The sequence below is a fragment of the Carassius gibelio genome, chromosome A8 (assembly GCF_023724105.1).
Source record: "Carassius gibelio isolate Cgi1373 ecotype wild population from Czech Republic chromosome A8, carGib1.2-hapl.c, whole genome shotgun sequence".
Taxonomy (NCBI): domain Eukaryota; kingdom Metazoa; phylum Chordata; class Actinopteri; order Cypriniformes; family Cyprinidae; genus Carassius; species Carassius gibelio.
This window is the reverse complement of record NC_068378.1, coordinates 22,889,226-22,909,597: the sequence shown is the minus strand read 5'-3', so window position 1 is coordinate 22,909,597 and position 20,372 is coordinate 22,889,226. Positions and strand designations below refer to the sequence as shown.

Here is a 20,372-nt window from a genome sequence, read left to right as displayed (position 1 = left end):
AAAGTCAACCCCTCTAAAAAATTTGTTTTAAAATCCAATCGCAACTATATTTTCAGTTGTGTGAAATGGTAAAATATGCAAAATTTTATAACAAGATGCATAAGCACCAAATAAAATAACCTGTACTTGTCTGTCAATTAATTTAACAAAATATTTAATAAGATCATTCCTGCATTTAAATAAACATGCCTCTAGTCGTATTTTAAAAATAGGCTACGCCATAAAAAAGGAAAATTAAACATTTAACTAAAAACATCATAGACGAAAAACTGAAACCTTAACACCTGTTCATCCGAAGGTACAATTGTTAAATTTGGCATGTTTGTTCTTGCTTTGTCTTTGGCACATCAAAAATTACTGGATATCTGGACCAGGGAATGAAAAGTGTGCTTAGCCAAAATAGTTTATTTAAATTACAAATTTTTTTTATCATACATTTTTTGTGTGCAATGTTAATGCATTAGATATGGGGGGAAATATATTGTATGGAAAAAGGTGTTATTGTAGTAAAAAAAAAAAAAAAATGGTTTTGTAAGGAATCTTACCTTGACCTTTTCCCCTCAGGTGATTCCGTTTTTTCTCCACACTATCAACTCAGAATATATCAAACAAGTTCATAATACATTTAGACCCCTAGAAAGGAGAACTACCAGACCAAAAAATAAACACAAAACGAGTAATCGCAACCTATAATTATAACAAATTATGAGCTATCATCTGTTTGTTCAGTTTTTAGAGACAAAAGTCTAGTTGGCTGATCATACAGAAGTAATAGGTGCACGTTAGTAGCTAAACATACTATAATCCAAATTTTTAAATGTTAGATATAAATGAATGCATGTATTGTTAAAAACACTATACAAATAAATATTGCTTAATCTTAACACCCACAATAGATAAAAAAAATGCTACATATAAATTTTAATACATTTAATTTTAAATTTATATAAATCATAATACAACATATTTAAAATGGACGAAGCTAAATGAAGACAACCATACTAAATCAGCTCATTTATTAGAGTTTCAATCAATTTTCATCTATAAAAAACAATGTCAGGTTAAAACATACTAAAACATTTTTATGACCTACATTTGTACATTTTCATTGTATTATAAACCGTAATGCTGTCAGCAGAAAACTTGTATTGTAAACACTTACATATGAGTAACAAAGATATGTGCTTTAACATTTATGATAACCAATAAATTATTTCTATGAACACAGTTTTACTTACCAATGGTAAGATATTGGATTTTGAATAATAATAACAAAAAACATTTATGACACAGAACAAGTATCATTTGAAAGAATCCGTGAAAATGTGTAAATGTTCATTGTTAAAATTCCATTTGTTCCAAAAGATTCAGTTGGCGTGTCTGCAACACAACAAAAACAAGTTTCAATTAAATCACAACATATTATCATATTCCCTAAATCTGGTCATGTTATGCATGGTTCACAAAAAAATATTATTTCTTTTGATAATTTTATAATATTATTTTTAAATAATAATTGTTAAAAGTAATTTAAAAAGTTTAATTTAAAGAAGGAAAAATGTATTCTGCTGACAACAGTGAGGTTTTTCGTACAACTAGTAAGCGCACGATAAATAATGAAAGTTGAGTGAAATAACCTCTGATATCAGCAGCACGATAAGCCAGTTGTCATATTTTATATAGTGTGACAGATAATGTATAGGAAATTAAACTTGTGATACGATATTACCATATTCTCTATATTACCAGACTGAATGCAGACGAGATGCTGCAGATGAATAGGGGACTTCCCCAGCTGATTTATTCGAAATTGCAAACTTTGTTTATATTACAATTTTTCTGAAATGTTATGTTTAAATATACAAATGAGGCTTTATCTTATTAAATATGTGCTACATTGTATACATTTCTAGAACAAAAATCTAAACATTGAAGCAAAGTTCAAAAATCTTTCATTCTATTGACAACTGGACTGCGATGATGACATCACTGAATTCAGTTGCTTTGACACAATCTTTTTCTGTTTAAAGCGCTGTATAAATAAAAGTGACTTGACTTATCCAAAATCCCTTTGACTCTAATACCTCTTTTTATCACTCCATAAATCAGAAAATACTGTCAACAGATTGAAAACAAATACATTTTCACTATTTTCTAGGAAAAATGTTTTGTATAAAAGTATGCAATTTTTTTATTTTTAAATTATTATACGTTATTCATAAATGTTATTCATAGTACTTCAACTGTGAACTTTCCACAAAAATCTAAACTTCTTACCTGTAATAAACACAGGAAACCGAACAGAGGCATTCTGGATCTGGAGTCTAGTCAAACAGAAAAGGTAGTCGGGTCGGTCCCGTGACATGACATCACAGTCATGATAGGGCAAGACCTCGACTATGCCAGCTTTCTGACAGCAATCAATAAACTGCTGCTTCCTACTTCCCTCAAGACTGGACCTGTTGGGGAGATTAGAGGAAAGTGAGACTCTGCCAACAACTAAGTAAGCAAATACTAACTAACTGTAGCTTTTGTATAAACACAAAAGGGGACAGTCCTTGAAGGCCCTCACATCCAGATACCTTGCATTTTCCCGAAGTCTGCGACTGTCTCTGTAGTGCAGAAACCATTTCCATTTCCCTAGCTTGTCTAACTCCTCCAGGATCCCAACAACTTTTTTCATGTCGTCTTCATATAAATTTGAAAAAATAAAGTTAAATGAAAATGTCATTATGTAGCAGTAAAACAACATGCATAATTTGTGTAGCAACCTGATCAGTACCTAGAGTAAGTGTGTCGAGAGCCAATTCATCACATACTATAAAGCCTCCCTTAGCAAAAAGCTCTTGGTGAGTGAGGTTCACCACGTCATCGGGTCGGTCAATGCCAGCAAACAGGACGCTGGGCAACTTCTTCAATTCCAGCAAATAAGGTACCTGGTTAAATAGAAAAGCATTCAGAAGCCAACCTCAATTAAACAAGTAGTTCACAAATTTTCAGTTTAACATTTGTTACTGAGGAATTAACACTAGTGCTTTAAAATAATTTTGTGCTTTACTCATTCACTTACCTTACATATGTGCTCTGCAATGTCCTCATTCCTTAGTATAATAAGCAAAGGGGCCTGATCGTAACCATTGAGGTCAAACTCATCTGGCTCAACTGGTATGTGGCCCTCAATCTCCAAAAGGTTCTACGAATCAGAGAAATTCACATGAAAATCTTTTCAATGTTTTGGACCACTTTCTAAGATTCTTCTAATTCATTAACTTTCTTACCTTGGTTTCCTCAAAGAAGGTATCTGTTGATGTGACAAGGATATAGAACCTGTACTTAATCTTAGATGCTTGCTTCACAGTAGATTTCAGATTGTCAAAAACTTCTTTCTTGACACGCCCGCGGAATCTAGGACAATGGCTAACACTCTCTTGATCAAACTTCCTCTTTCTTGTCTGAGCAGGACGAGGGAGAGTCTTCCCACTGCAGACATCGTTTATCATGGACTTGTATGTAAAAGCGCATTGCTCTGTTATTTCTGATATCTCAGAGAACTTAACGTCATTGCTCTTTTCACAGAAAGGTCTTTGGAGAGGTTTATGGATTCTCACTATTTCCCTTGTCTCTGTCCTGTCGGACATGTCCACTTTAATCTTGAAATCTGTAAGAGATTGCTGTGCTTTACAAAGTTCAACGGAATTCTCTACTTCACTGAAATTTGAAAACTGAACAGTCATGGGACATGTAACCGGGTCAGGATTTGACCTACAGCTTGATGTGGTACTGGCAGAGCTCTTAGTTTCTTTGAGAACCCTTTCAATATTTTCAGAAAAGATGAGGTACTCGAGATCAAGTGCAGACCGGGTCACGTTAGCCTTCCTTCGTTGTTCTTGCCAGTCATTAAAAGAGTCTTCAAGTCCTTTAGTTAAATTACCTCCATCAAAAGATGGTTTCATGGTGGGAGAGTTACTGAATATAACACGGTTTCCTTTCCTGTCCAAAATGGTGACAATAGACGAGAGTGGAATGTCAAATTTGTCATCTCTCTCACTCGCATCTAACAGCTGACTGCAAGTCGCCTCCCTTCTGAAGTACCTGCGCCAGTCAAATTGCTGCTTGCTTGGCTTAACATGTGGAAAGGAACCAACTGTGACCGACCTAGCTGGCTTTGTTTGATACGTTTCAAAGGATGACATTTTTTGGATGCTGTCGGAACAGTCTTTGTCATTCCACTCAGCATTTTGATTGAAGTCACCTGGGAATTTGCTTTTTCTAGACTTCTTCTTTGAACTTCGGTTTATTTCCATCTCAGAGTCTGCAGTACAAGTAACCTTTATTGGGCATTTGAAAGATAGAGGGTCCGATTTATAATTCTCTTCTGCCCAACAATAGTCATCAGTCTCTTTCTTTGCACGTTTTTTGTGCTTGTAGGAATACTCACGTTCATATGTGATATACTTAGAGCAACTGGGTGGAAAATTGTCTCCACCAGAGTGGTTTTCACATGGGTACGATTGGTGATCAATGGATTCCTCTGTTTGATATTCCTGCCACGGTATATCTTCATCAGATCTGTGGTAATATCCATGCAAATCGTCTCTGTAATAGAGTTCAGAATCATTTAGAGATGCACTGTCTATGAAGTTACGGGTCTCATCATCTTTTTGTTGAGATGTGGGATAAAGTCTGTGCCTTAACGCAAAAGGGTCCTCACTGGGTGAATGCTCAGTAGTTAATGCATATTTATCTTTAAAATCCATTGTGCCAGGGTATTTACTTCTCTTCCACCTTTGATTGTCACTGTGGATTTCTTCATAATGTCCAGTAAAGTCAGATAATGGTGTCATGGTAGAAACATTGGGGTGAGGGCTTACAGGACTTTTAGGTGGCAACATATCAGAGTGATCAGTGTTGTCTGGATAGTAAAGGTCCCTATTCATATCCACTTCCCTGAATCCTTTGTTTATTTCTGGATAACATGGAATTTCATCTTGAGTGGGAGTAGAGCAAATACTGTTTACCTCCGCTTCTGAGGGTTTGTTGATTGTCAAGGCTTGACGAGCAACTGCTTCATTACGAATGAAGTCAGTTGTGGTATTCGGGGGTGATGCACAAATTTTGGGGGACAGGCATTCTTTGTATGTTTCTATGATTTGGTCTTTACAACAACCTTGACTTTGTGTTTCATTCTCGTCAACGAGTGTGTCACCCTCACCAGTGACTTCAGGTGCATCTTGCTGGCCTAAATCTCTTCCGTCATCATTTTCTGAATGACTCATATCTATTTTGGTGGGTTCAGCATTACTTGTTGGTTTTGACACAGCCTGGCAAATGTCAAGAGCTTCTTGTTGGACGACTATACTCTGCTCAATGGTCATGGTTTTACTCTCATCATGCACTACTTCAGAAGTATCATTATTAGCAGCTGGGGTGTGTTTCTTTAAAACAGACATGAGCTGATCTCCCTGGCATGAATCTTTGCTAAATTCTTCAAGGGCATCATCTTCAAGATTTGCCTCCTCTGATGTCGGAGGTTGTTTTTCACTCTTTTGCATCTTCATGTCATGGTCATCATCAATGAAGGCAGATGATTTGTCAATGGAGCTGTTCTGAACATAAACTTCTATTGGTACCTTGGTTTCAGAATCCTCATCACTGAATTCCATATTAACACAGTTTAGATCATCCCGTAGACCCAAAGCAAGCTCATCTAGATGTGCCTCCATTGCTGTGGATGTCTCACATTCAGTATCACTGCCATCCAGGTTTGCCTCTTCCTTTGACTTCATCTCAATTTCTTGCATCATTTCCTCACCTGTAGGAGCTTCTTTCTCTTCCACCAGCTCATTAGTGTCATTACCTTTAATCTCATGGGATGATGCATCAACCACATTTGACTGATCTTTTGCATTAGAAAACTCATTACACTCTTCAATGGTAGTCTCTTCTGACAAAGCATCATTTAGCTCATCAGCCATATTTGCATGATCTTTCAGATCATGCACAGGCTTAAATTCTTCATTTGCATTAGAAGTCTCGTCTGATGAAATATCACTTAGCTCATCAGCATGGTCAAATAGATTGGTGTCATCTAGTAAAGGTTTCGGTTCTTCCATTGCATTTGACATCTCATTATGCTCTTCAACAGTCTCATGTGGCGCAGCATCTCTCAGCTCATCAACCATGTTTGCGTGATCTTTCAGATCTATTAAAGGTTTCAGATTGTCCTTTGCATGAGCAGTCTCTTTATGCTCTACAATACTAGTGTGATCTTGGCTAGGCATTTCGTAAGTTATGATTTCTTCAGTATTTTCATCTTCCATAATCGTCAGACATCCATGCCGGCTATCTTCCTTTGAGAGAACTTTACTCTCTTCAGGTACAGATACACTCTCTACCTCCAACAAAACAGATGCTCCAGTTTTAAGTTCTAAAGTCTTGTCAACATTTTCAGCAACTACAGCTTCTGAGCACCCATCTTTCTTTCTTTCTCTCTTTGCTTCAAAAACCTCTTTACTGTGTGCACTGTCAGGCATAATCTCCTTTTGCAGTATTACATGCGGCATATGCCCAGTTTCATTCTTTAAACCCAGATCCACACTTTTCCTACCCAAAATCAGACGGTTTGGTTTTGAGAATGCTGATGGTTTTATGGGACAAAGTATTTGATGGAAAACACCAATTTTGGGGGGACCAGAACTAGTCACACTGGTGGATGCTTTATTATTTGCAACATTTTTGACCTTTGGTTGAAGTATCCGAACACCTATTCTCATATTTGATGCTTGCTCACACAAATAGTTGTAAGCACTGTTCTTTTCCAAGAGCTGTGAATATGAGCAGTCAGTGGTGATGTAATTTTCATCATCAGTGCCATTGTCACTGTCAGGCACTGAACTTGCCACTGGTATATCCACAGCAGATCTATAATTCTGTAACAGAAAAATTTAAATATGCATATAAGTCAATATTAAATCTGCTGTACAAGAATATAAAAATGTAAACACACAGTACTGTGCAAAAGTCTTAGGTCTTTAGTATTTTCAAGGTTTTAAACAAAGTCCCTATAAGGCAAGTCATTTCACTCAGCGGCCATCTTTGAAATGGCTCTCGGTTGGCTATTTTACTCAGAAGGCAGGGCTTCTTTCGATAGAGCGGCCATATTGGGCATTGCATTTTCCCCCCATTCAAAACTAAATGAGTGGCATATCTTGGGTATTCTATAATCTTTGTTTTAAGTCAATTATTTTGTGTCTTGTAAGTAGGAAATATCAGTTTTCACTTCCTTCCAAACATTCCTTTTTCTATTAACAGACAGTATGCTCCACACAAAGATATTCTCTTACCATTATCCAGTCCATCTAGGATTAGATAAAGAAACTGATACAGACTAAATCCAGAAGAACTGTGGCAATGTCTCCAAGACACTTTGAGAAACCTCCTCACAAAGCTACCTGAAAAACTGTATTAGTGTACCAAGGACAAAAACGCAACGTTTTAAATGAAAAAGGTGGTCACACCGAATGTTGATTAGATTTAGTAAATAGAAGTTAATGAAATAAATAAATCTATTTATGACATAATTTTTTAACGTATCCTCATAGCTAACAGCATTTTTACACAAGCGCCTAAAACTTTTCACAGTTCCGTATGTTAGCAGGAAGGTATGTTGGAGACGTTGCCACAGTTCTTCTGGTTTAACTTTATCTAATTTTAACTTAATTTTTTTTATAATCCCAGATGGACTGGATGATGGTGAGATCAGATATCTGTGTAGAGCACTGGCTGTCGTCAGACTCCTTGTGAATTCAAACATCTCAATTACATTTAATGGTTAATTGTTTGGAAATGTAAACTCATATTTCCTACTGATAAACTACAGCAAAAGATAGAATTAACTGGATTAAAACCATCCACGATCCCTTTTTTTTTTGGTGGAAATACTAATGGCCTAAGACTTTAGCACAGCTCTTTATGCATAAAGAACCTAAAGACTAAAAGCTAAAAATACCTATAACCATTACAAAAGTATCTTATTAAAAACATAAGAATTATTTTATAATAACAAAAAGAAAAACTACAGATTTTAGAGTTATCAGCCAAGTAATGAGTAAAGAGTAAAAAGTAAAGAGTTAACAAATTACAGATTTCTGTTGTCATAGAACATTTTTTAATTCTATAAAAATATATAATCTCATCAAGGGAAAAAATTTTTTTATACATTGTTTCAACTAAATTCTTTAAAATGTTAATGGTGTAAGATATAATCTATTACCATCAATGCTGTGACTTTCGGACTGGAAGAAAGACCTGTCCCAGAAGGTGAACGCCTTGGTGCCATTTCATGCTTCTGAGATGACATTTCACCAGGCTGTGATGCAGTGTCTATGCTTTTGCACCGATTTGACACTGAACGAAGATTCACAGGCTCTTCATTTTTCACAGAAAGATCCAAAACCTCTGATGAAACATGCACAGGCTTAGATGAGTCTGCTTTCTGGGTCAAATCTACGTTGAGCAATGACACGGCATTCTGTATAGCATTTATGTCCAAATGAACAATTTCAGCCTCCTTCTCCTTTGAAAGCGCGGTACTATTTTCAAGGTGAAATAACCTGGAAGAGGTTTTACTATAGAAAAGACCAATCCACATGTGAAATATGAGATGGACATCCTCATAGGTATCTTCAATGCTGAAGTTCCATTTCCTGTCAGCATTAAAAAAAAAAAAGATTGAGAAAAGAAAAGAAATTCAAAAAAGAAATTCAGAGCCTTTTTGGAATGTCTATTTATGGGTTATGATAACTCAAAAGATTACCACAAAAACTGTTAAACGATGTTAAACACATTCTCACCACAAAAACTGTTACAGGGGGTGCAAACCTCATCTTTGGCATATTTTAAGTATGTAGCATTTTTTGTATCTAGCAAACTCTAGACATTTGTTGTTCTGTTATTCTACATTGGTGTTGCAAATTCCACTGATTTGTTACCGCCTAGATAAAAACGTTATCTGGCTAAATGAGAGAAATTGTAATTGTACTGTAAAGACTTGTTATAGTCTTGATAAAATCAGTAAGAATATGTTGAAAAATACAAACCAATCAGTAATTGTTTGCATCATGTCATCATTTTCCAGCAAATGAAATGTATAGTGTTGTATAATAGCTGTAATATTTCTAGCTTGTTGCAATGTTTACATTTTTTAAGAATGAAAAATGAAATAATGCAAAGGCAAAATTAAAAGACAATGCAAAATTTAATAAAAAATAATAATAATAGAAATATTTATGGAAAATAAAACAAATTAAAATTATGATTTTTTTTTTTAAGTAGAGCGAAGGAAAATATTGGAAAGTCAAGTAAAAAATGGAAATGGTGTGACTACCAGCAAACCTTTAATTTTGGGTGAACTATTCCTTTATTTTGTCACTATATTGTCACTCATCAGAAAAATAAGTAACTAAATGCCATAATGTTTTGATATTTGTCATGTGTGAATAGCTTGTTGGCCACAATTCAACATAAAAACTATATTAAAAATTAACTACAATAATCATATTTAAACCTTAATCAAGATTTAGGAGCAACGAGCACTACTTACCCATGAAGTGCTCGTGTGACAGTTTTGTCTTTACTTTCATTGGTGAACTTGCTGTCAAATTTAAAATCATATGGCTCTTTCCAAGTCCTCGTCACTTGAATCATTCCCTCCTTTTCAATTATGCTTCTGTTGCGTAAAATTCGGGGTCTCCGCGGTTTCGTCTTTAGGATCTCCGACATTGGCTTATTTGGAGAAATCAAATGCTTCCATTCTGCTTTGCCCACTTCCTCTTGATAACATGAGGCCACGCCGTCTTTGGGTAGGTTCAGATGAAGCCCAGTTTTCAATGACAGAGGTGATTCTACACTTCCAGATGGAAAAGAAACCTTGGGATATGGACCTAACAAACCTGACAGTGGAGAGGTGGTCTGTGAGTAAGAATGTTCTTTTGATATTTCCAAAATCAGTTCCCCAGTCACTAAAAGACCTTCTGGGAAAGGAGACCGGGGGGGTAATTTAAATCTGTTGGATGGATAACGAAGAAGTGCATGAAGGACTGACTCCGGGGAGCTGCTAGCATTCACTCCATCAATGGCCTCCAGGCCTGCTTTGGCTTCTAAGTTTGTTAACATTTTATCATTACTTGCACCAAGGGCCAAGTCAGCCAATAAACTCAAAGCATCTGGGGGCAGAGATGCACCCGTGCTCATTCTCTCTGCACTGGCTTTGCAATCAGTGCTAATTCTTCTCCTTCCCACCCTATCCCCAATAAGCGAAGACATGACTTGCTGGTCAGTGTGCTTAGCTATTTCAAAAGGTGCTGATGTGTCAAAATTGAGGGACCCTGTAAGAAATAGACAAAAACAAAGACAAAGCATAAAATAGCAGTAGTAAAGTGCATAATCGTGCAGACATACAAAAGAATAAGAGGAAGTGGAGTATGACAGTGGCCTTAAGAAGCAGAAGAACATGCACACGAAAGACAGCCAGATGGAGAGGGAAAACGTGGGGCCAATTTTAATACACCAGCATAATCATGCCTTAATATCAAGCCAGTCGAATTTAGTGACTACTACAGAGAATGAAAGGTAATCACAAAGGATTGAGGTTTGAAACTGGTTGCAAATATACACAGAATTCTTTCTGGACACTTTTCCGCTCTTGGTATGTGAACATTTGTTTAATGATGAATAGGGGTGGGCTATACCGGTATGATTTTGCTATACCGTGGACACTGTTATATTCATGAATTCAAATTTTGCATTTATATAGTTTTGTTCAATTTTGAACGCATTGCAAATTTGAACACAAATGATAATAAAGAGTCAAGGCTGCACGTTTTTATTCTCTGTGTGCAACGCCGTACTACAAAGGCATTAATCAAACAAATACATAGAACATCGTAACAGACCAAACTAATTGAGCGCAAATCTCCTACTCCAGTGGTTCCTAAACTGAGGGATCGTGTAATTGAACGAAAATATTAATCAGACATATTTTTAATTACCTCAACATGACTCGCGGTACCCGCTTGAGCACTCCGTTATCAGTTGTAATAGCTGTGGTTGTATCAACAAACCAATAGATGGCACAATTTATGACTCAAGAGTTAGATTGAGTTAAATAAATCGGGACACAAAGGACCATTTAAAATATTCATAAGAGAAGTGAAAAAATAATGTGCTCAAAAATATCAAGCAGCACAACTGTTTCCAAGATTTATAATAATCAGAAATGTTTCTTTAGCAGCAAAGTAGCATATTAGAATGATTTCTGAAGGATCGTGTGAGTAAATGTTCTGAAAATTCAGCTTTGATCACAGGAATACAGTAGCCTATATGTTAAAACATTCAAACAGATACTTTAAACTGACAATATTTAAAAATTTTACAGTGTTTACTGTATTTTTAATAAACAAATGTAGTCTTGGTGAGCATAAGAGATTTTCCAAAAAAAAAAAAAAAAAAAAAAACAACAACAAAAAAAAACGAGGTTGTTCTTGAAAAATGTTTTCCCTACAAAAGGGGGGCCTGGCAGAACAAGTTTTGGAAACACTGGCCAACACTTGCATCTATTGCACGTTTGCACTTAAAAACAACACAAAACAATGGCAGTCTATGTAAAAAAAAGTCTATGTCCAATCTCTCACTTTTTCTAGTTATAGAAGATTAAAATATTTTGCCTGTAATTATTATTATTTTATATATATATCACAATAAAATATTGATATCGCCTGAACAGTGTAAAACATCATGATATGAATTTTAGCTCATATCGCCCACCCCTAATGATGGAACGTGTAAACTAATAATTTTCTTACCGTTTTCTTTTGATGCTTTGTGAATAAGACCTCTCCAAGACACAGGTTGCTGGGTTAACTCCACACTTTTCATTGGGGTATGTTGTGCCTCATCATTCATGGGTTGTAATCCTTCGTCTTTCAGCTCATTTTTGGCAATATCACACTTCAGATCCATGATGGCACCCAACTTAACTTTTTTTGACTCTAGCTCTGTGTTATCTGGTTCAGCTTTTGCACCGTCACCAGGGGAAGGAGATGTCATACTCTTTCCCCTTCTTAGCACAGTCTTTAATTTGCTTATAGATATTGCACTGTACACATCACGTTTTGCTTTCTTTTTGATTTTGTCAGGAGATGATACTTTTTGGTCCGAATGCGTGGACTGGTCAGAAACTCCGGGAATATTGGAAGTTGCATCTGCTTGAACAGCAATAGGATGATCTTTGTTATTTTTTTGGACATCTACAGCCACGACTGATGTGGCATTCATGGACTTCTCTGGACAGAAATCCTGACTTTTGTCACTTTCTGATGGATTGGTTTTGTTAAGTTTTCTCAATATCCTTAGTGCCGACAAGAGAGCACTTGGCATGTCTTCTGAAGGGCTGTCCGAGTCTTCATTGTCATTGACCAGTGGATCTTTTGAGGGCAATTCTTCTTTACCCGTCGAGGGAGATTCTCCCTTAATTTCCACTACTTCTTTCTCCACAGGAGAAATCATTTCTGCATTTGTGTCAATGCTCATCTCAACATGCATTTTTTCCTTTTTTGTAGACTCTACGTCAACATCTGAACCATGCGGAACAAAAACTCTACCACAGTTTGTGATTATGGTCTTTAAACCATAACGTTCCCTCAAATTAAATCCCTCCATCTTCCTCTTGTGTGAGCTAGACAACATTTGTTTTGTTTCATTGTGCTGTACATTCACTGTAGTTTCCTCATGGTTCTTTACAGCATCTGATCTCAAAGACCGTTTCAGATTGGCATCTGTATTCCACAATCTTTTACGCCTTGGAAGAGACCGCCAATTTTTTTTTGAAGGACTTGTCTCATTTTTTATACTTTGATCATCTATAGTTTTAGTTGTCACACTTAATAAAGGGTCTTGTGCTTGTCTGGCTTCAGTCAGATTTCTCCTGCATCCCTTGCCCCTATGAGTTGGATGGGGTCTTTGATTGATGTCATCAGCATGCACGGTTTCAGTCTTAATCTGGTCTTTCGTAGGGTCATCCGGAGAATCCGCTGGCAAAACTACAGGCAAACTTGAAGTGGGTGAAGCAATCTGTTTTTGAACTTTCTTAATCTCCTTGGTTTTCCGATTAGTTCTGCGCTTCCTACCTCTACGCCTCGAAAAGGACCTCCGATTTACTTTCTTATCAGGATCAGGCATTGCTTTCTCAGGATGTGTATTATCTTCCATCCCCCCACTTAAAGCAGTAGCACCTTCTTCTGCTGATCTGATTAATGGTGTATTACTAGTTTGGATGGTCTCTTTTGATAAATCTACACCGACTTCATCAGCATCTCCTTTAGAACTACCTTGAGATTTTTTCCCAACATGATTCTCAATAATTACAAAATTCTCTGCAGGGACATCACCCAATTTGGGTGACACTGTGGAAGTTGGATATTCCAACACACTGTCAGCTACTGTAACTACAGCTGTTCCCAGCTTTCCAAGCCCATATTTTTGTTTCTCAACTGTTTTAGCTGTCCTGTCAGAGGCATCACTAATGGCCTCAGATTGCTTTGTCACCTCCATTTCAATAGGGGCCTCAGTCTGTGGCACATCCTCAGGTGATGATATATAATAATAGACATCATCATCATGATCATCACCACGCTGTTGTCGACCAGCAGTGAGTAACTCTAACGCCCTCCCTACTGGAATTGTAAAGCCACAAGGCTCATCAAAATAGGATTTTAATTGAGTACCAGCCTCCAGTGACCATTTAGGCGATATTAGGGTAAAACCACCAGGCACATCAAATTGATCTGGAAACATACTGGCTTCCCTGGTGGGAACGTCCAATAGCCCTGGGTGAAAAAGAGTTCCATAGTCTTGCAAATGCTTCTCTAAAGACATCTGAGAGCGCCCCTGCTGGTTTGGAGAACATTTTTCCATCTCCACTTCTGCATAGTTGAGTGCTGGGATAACTTGCATTATTTCTGTTGATACCTTAGAATTTTGCAGGTCAGACTTGGCATCTAAACATAAAACCACACAAAACATATGTTCATAAGATGCAAAAGACTTGCAAATAGAAGCTGCATAAAGTACACAGACGTAAAAAAATATAATACATCAAATTACTATCCTTGTTACCTCTTGGCACAGTTCTTGAGTCTGGAAAAATAAACATGCCTTGAAGTGCTGCTGCCTTACCCGACTTTGCATCTAGAAAAAAGAGAAATGTATTACTATTATAATAACAAATATACATTTAGGATTTTTGATAATATACTGTAGTTCTTCAACAGGAATTGACACACACTGACGACATTAACAAAAGGATACATCACTTACACTAACAACCTTGGTGCTCATGGTAGGTCTGTTTTTTAAAAGGTTTACAAATTGGTTTCAAAAATAAATTACTCTATGAAGAAAATCAGTGGGATTGGAGTATATTGGGCAACATCTTACCTTCATAAGAGAAAAGGTGTGAAGAGTGTAACAGTATAAGGAACCCAGAATCTTCCAGTGGGATAACAAGAGCCTGTAGAATGGAAATGATCATAAGACAAGATTTGTTCAGAGGGGTTTTGTCCAATTATTATAAATATTTCTCTCTTCTCTACATTTACCATGTCTTTTTCCTTCAGCTCTTGGGCTATCTGAGCCAGGTCATTTTTCGCCTTAGAGGAGACAATGTCATACAAGTTGAAACATCTGCCATCTATGCAAACTGTGTGGAGATAGAGGAAAAGAAATTACAAGACATCGCCCAAGCACTCATTTACAGTTTTAGCACCAGTATGGGCGATACTGTCAGTTACCAAAATAAAATGTTAAACACACCTTCACCAACAATGCAAGTTTCAAAGATTTCACGTGGCAGAGTCCTCTTCAGTTCAGACACACCAATTGCACGATCAATTTGGACCGTCTTTGGGCTAAAAATACAGTTTGCATTTCAGTCAAATACTGTAGCTATAAAGTATAGGGTAGAATAATCTACCCTTGATTATTGGGCAGCTTTTTGGTAAATTTGATTTATAGCATTGAAAAGAAACATGTCCTTTAATAAAACCTACAGCTTTGCTGGAAACCAGGCTCCACTCGAAGACTGAAGACCAACATCATAGACAGCAGATTCAATCTTGAATTGGCCAATCCACGGTTGGTAATGAAACACTACAACACAAAATGTGGCTTAAAATACCAGGTTGGTAATTACATACTATCAAAGGAGCATTCAAAATACACTGAATATCATTCAAAATGAGTTCAAAACCCTTTACAATAAATGACAGACAATAGACAAGATTGCGAATCTTCGCTATCTGCAATTTCACCACAAAAACAGGAAAAATATATGCAAAATAATCTATAATTCTTACCTGTTTTGTCTTGGCTTGAAAAGAAACAGTAAATAAAAAAATATTAGTTGTCAAAAATCACCATTATCATATGTAAAACTTAATGTTTCTCTTAAGAATATAAAAACTGCTAAACCTTTTTTGCTCCAACTCTGGCATGGTGCTCATCTTTCCATATGAGAATGCCACAATGGCAAATGGACAAGCGTGTCTTGGACATGTTTCTATGTCATTGCTTCCACCACGGAGTTCATACATGTAGTACTGTAAGACAAACCAACTTTGTTAGATATACAGTTTGAAACTAAGGAAGGAAGGAAGGAAGGAAGGGAACCGTTTATTATGAGAGCTGTATCACCTGTGTTCGCTCATAGGCCAAGAAAGAACTAGTAGTTGAAGACACAGCACAAAGCTGATCTGATATGTGGCAGTCGTAGCCAGCTGTCGGAGGAGTGAAATTCTGGGTGTAGTTGTCCGTAACCTCTTTCACTCTCCCCTGATGTTTAAATACATAAGAAAACATGTTTGCATGTGGTGCATTAGGAACAATCAGCATAAATTAACAGAAAGTGGGTAGAAGAATTACAATTTTCCAGCAACTTGCATACCTTGGACAGCTTCAAAAGGACTATGTAGCCAGTCTTGCCATCATACCAGCGCTTCAGATCAAGACAGTCGGAGTATTTTGAGATATAGACACCTAATATAAAGGCACATATCAGAAATATAATGTGAAAATAGTCACCTCAACCAGTAACAGAAAACAACTACAAAACAGAAAGCTGTATTTAATACACATTTCAGATAATCACAAGCCAAAAGAAATAAGGTCCAGAGAGCTTTGATGCAAACAAACTGCCCTCAAAGAAGTCTTTACGTTACGTATATAAGCAAACAATATGTGCTTCAGTGAAAGGTGTTCTCTCCAGAATTCTGAGTAATGTTTTTCATACCCAATACAGGCAATTAACGGACCATAGAAAACCAGAAAAACTAGTTATTCAGCATTGTTGTGAATGAGAAAAAAGGTGCACAAGGAGTTCTCAGAAAAGTCTATTTGCCCTGACATGTTAAAACTGCAGCCAACAAGTTTAATCTTTAGTCAACAAGTCCTAGTCTTGCATAGCCAGGCTTTTAAGAGAAAAATGTAACATACTGTAATTTATTAAACTAAGCTAGAAGCTAGTTATCTAGCTAGATAACTTTGCTACTTAAATGTAGCAAAAAAAAACTGTAGAGAATAGAAACTAGTACTTTCCCATCAAAACTACACCAATTCCAGTAAAGACTTCTTTAACAAATACTGTAGTATCTTTTCCATGCTGAAAAAAACGTGTGTGCCTTACGCCCAGTTCTTGACACTTTGGTTTACCACGTATGGTGATATTTAGATTTAAGACTAAACAAACCTTAACAATGCACCTACATTTCTGAAGTTCACAAAATTATAAAAAAAATATAATAAAAAAAAAGTAATTCACACTTTGAAATAAAAACTTTATCTTATTCTCCTACAGATGATTCACAGAACACTAATATGATAGCAACTTACAGTCAATATCACATGAAGTTTACTCTGGTTATGCAGCCTTTGTAAAGATAAGAGTTTGGTTTTACACTCACAAAGGTGCGTGTATATCAAGAATTTCCCTTCACAGGAAACAGAAGTGGTTTAAACCACACAAACTATGCATAACTGACCAGTTACATCATACTTAAAAACAGTAATGAAATGAAATATGAAAACCTATTATCAAATGAAGGCCTTAAATTATTTGACTTAGAATGTGCGCTGAATTTGAGCATATGGTTAAAAAAATGGCCCTATCACAAACTGTTTTAAGTAATCAGATTAAATTTTTTGATTACGAGATGTTTATTAGTAGTAGTAGTGCTGCATGTCCCATATTCAGATTTTATTGTCTACCAAACACCCAGACGCTCCTCTTTAAATCTATTTGTACACTACAAAATTCATTACAAACTACTTAATAATTATCTGCTCATCATCAAGCCATGATGGTCCCACCATGTGACTAGTGATATGAGATTCCTTTACTTGCAATGTGTCTCATTTCTCCACAATATGATAGTCTTCCACCAGAAGTTTATAACAGCCCTGTAGTCTCTAGCGCTATTGAACACTTTGCAGTAAATACTTCCCATACACTAGTGAGAACACCAGTGTACAGGAAGACCTTCACTTTCTCTTTCCATAGATTAAATGCATCTCTTACATAGCATACTTTCACTTTTCCTTTTCATATGTAGGAGAACCTACGATGGACATGGAAAATGCAGTTCTCCTGACCAACCCTGTGAACACTTATTATAACAGGTATTGTTTTAGTAATACAGTACATTATATACTATTTTTGTTAGTATATGCTAGGCCTATTTATTTTGATGGTTTGAGGTAGATTTATTTAGCTGCAGTACAGCTATGTTGCAATTCTGTTACACTATATATAAAAAGAAACAAAGCTGGGATTCATGCCAGTAACCGGCACTTACAAACTGTACAACTCCTGTCAGACAAGTATGAAGGCTTCAGACCCTCCTCTTGGCTGATTTTCTTGCAGTCGCATGTGAAATATTATCTTGTGCATGCAAGTAAACACATCAGGCTGTTATGCTAAAATGATCACCAAATAATGCAATGCATAGCTTTCTTTACCTTTCAAGGAGTCTCCAAGAGTAGTGCATTTTGCTTGTCCAACTAACAAGCCTGTTTCGCCAATTTTCCTTGCCTGTTGGAAAACAAATGATGCTGTAATGGGTTTGACGTTTCAGAAAGAACAGTTCTGAAATCAGGCTGATTCAGTAAGCTCAAGGTATTACTGTACCCTGTTTGCATCATCAAGCAACAGGAAGCCATATGACTCTTCAAGTTCCTGTTCAGAATATCCTTTTTCCCGTTTTTCAGAACGAAAGGCAGCGTACTGTTGGAAAAAGACATTTATTATAACATAACACAAATCTCACTAAATCACTCCAAATTTAGTTCAGTATGGAGAACATTTATATTAAACGAACCCGTTTTTGTAAAGCGCCATTGTGGATCAAATGGGCAGCGTTATACGTGAAACATTCTTTTGATTCCTCATACAAATAGTTGTTACGAAGTGGAGCTAGAATACTCTCATTAAAGGTCGCTGAGCCTGGATGGACAAGCTCCAGAAGACCTGGAAAGACAGGACACATGTTTGAGTTATACTAACTGCTTCACAATTCTTTCCAATAACAAACAAAATGGATGGTTTTCCAGGTCACTTTTTGTCACTCTGGAAATGTTACCAGAGAGCGTGTTTTAGAAGTCACCTCAAGGACATTTTGAGATAAATGGTCTGGTAGAGAGCCATTTTGTAAACAACTTAGTTGCTAAAAGAACCAACAGTTTTGTGAACTGGCTACACAACCCCTTAAAAAGAAGCAAAAAATAATTCTGAAGAAATAAAAAAAAAAGGTGCAATTGCACAATTCTTATGAAAAAAAAAAACCCCACTGTTCTTTATGCGAAATCCTATTGTGCAACATTCATGGTAGGATTTCCACACTAATCTTTCAAATGTAGGATATAATATAACCAGAATGTATATACAAATATTCAAAAATAACTTTTTTATCATCATTAACTCATCCAACTATACAGAAATATGAAATGCAGCCTATTGTCTTCTGCACGTGGAGTTCGAACTTCCAACTTTTCTAGTTTATTGCTGGTTTCTAGCTGGTTCTAGTGGGTAGATCATCTTAGACCACCAGCAAAGCCGGCTATCAGCTGGTCTTACCAGTTTAAGGTGGTCAAGCTGGTTTTTGAAACATCTGTCAACCAAGCTAGAATCAGCTAATGATCACCTTAGACCAGCTACAAAAGTTACATTTATAATATAATACAATAAATAAAAAAACATAAAATTGATACTGCAATATGTAAATTGTGCATCAACCTTAAAAACTAAACATTTATATACATAATATATAAGATGGAAAGAGCTTCATATAAAACACTGATGGACCCAAGTAGCTACAAAAGAGGACATTGTACATAAACGTGACTCACTGTAATCAACCCTTATTCAAATTAATTCAAAAGCTTGGATGAAAGTTAAAACTATCACGTGGAGATTTACCAGGCCCATGCTGACTCTAGTGTTGAACTGGTCTTCATTCAACCAAAATAAGACACTAAGCTGCAATAGTGTGATTCTATTGAAATACCCATAGCCTTATTAACCAGTTTCCTTAGCTGTCAACACAAACAAAAAGAGCAAATAAAATACTGTGAATTTAATTTCTTAATTTATATATGTATTCACACTGATATTTCAAAACTAAACGGATTATACAAACGCTACCGAAGTGAAAACAGAAGCTAAACGTGTCATCGAGTCCACTAACCCCAGTCACCTTCTGTTGATCGAGTAGTCTCATTCTCCATGAAGACGAGGCATAGATCCCAGGATTTCGCTTTGCACTCGAGATATTAGATAATTTTGATCTTCGACGGCTCACGACATTCCACTTAAACGAATAAAAAGATGCCGCCTTTACCGTAAAATAGTCATGGAGCTGCAAGGACAATTATTATGCTTGACGATTGGTCTCTAAAGCTGAACTGCGTTTTGAAGGACTTGAATTGTACTATGTGACTGTATGTTGCAACCAGGAAGCGAATCCACATAAAGACAGCAAAGGTTGGGCTGTGGAAATGAACGGCTGCCAGCAGTTCGGTCTGGAGGTCTTAACGGAATTCGAATTCTGGCCGGGATTCGAATTCATTCGACAGCGCGCGCTGTCTACTCGAGAGACGCCGCGCTACCTAGAAGAGAGTAGCTCGCGCGAGCAAAAGCAAAACGAAAAAGAAACAGAAAGTTAGAAGTTTGCGTCCATCTTGCGTCCAGCATGCAGTACCGTTTGTCGTCGCTAGAGGTTGCAGGCTGGCATATTGAAACGACGCCTTTCGATGCAAATTATACGTTG

General features: G+C 36.6%; 1 protein-coding gene across 3 annotated transcripts; it reads right to left on the bottom strand.

The window, feature by feature from the left end:
• Positions 1-1,001: 1,001 nt before the first annotated feature.
• Positions 1,002-20,288, bottom strand: LOC128018918 (uncharacterized). 3 transcript variants are annotated; one of them, XM_052604792.1, is made up of 22 exons: positions 19,791-20,288; positions 18,426-18,574; positions 18,236-18,331; positions 18,067-18,139; positions 15,998-16,089; positions 15,748-15,885; positions 15,526-15,653; positions 15,411-15,424; positions 15,105-15,204; positions 14,869-14,963; positions 14,655-14,755; positions 14,494-14,566; positions 14,173-14,244; positions 11,862-14,054; positions 9,602-10,385; positions 8,273-8,705; positions 3,279-6,929; positions 3,071-3,193; positions 2,783-2,936; positions 2,583-2,688; positions 2,278-2,459; positions 1,002-1,380 (listed from the first exon to the last, which is right to left on the bottom strand). In XM_052604792.1, the coding sequence occupies exons 1-22, from the start codon at positions 19,828-19,830 to the stop codon at positions 1,283-1,285; spliced, it is 8,895 nt and encodes a 2,964-aa protein (XP_052460752.1). In that variant the 5' UTR covers positions 19,831-20,288; the 3' UTR covers positions 1,002-1,282. The 3 variants fall into 3 exon arrangements, with proteins under 3 accessions (XP_052460752.1, XP_052460755.1, XP_052460754.1); XM_052604795.1 differs by having other exon boundaries at positions 9,602-9,950; XM_052604794.1 differs by having other exon boundaries at positions 19,800-20,288.
• Between the last annotated feature and the right edge of the window lie 84 nt (positions 20,289-20,372).

Coding starts and splice junctions, on each gene's coding strand:
- LOC128018918 (XM_052604792.1), bottom strand. CDS start 19,830: ATGGAGAATGAGACTACTCGATCAACAGAAGGTGACTGGG. Junction 18,332..18,425: donor ATGGCGCTTTACAAAAACGG/GTTCGTTTAATA, acceptor TTTTTCCAACAG/TACGCTGCCTTTCGTTCTGA. Junction 15,886..15,997: donor TCCTTTTGAAGCTGTCCAAG/GTATGCAAGTTG, acceptor TTTAAACATCAG/GGGAGAGTGAAAGAGGTTAC.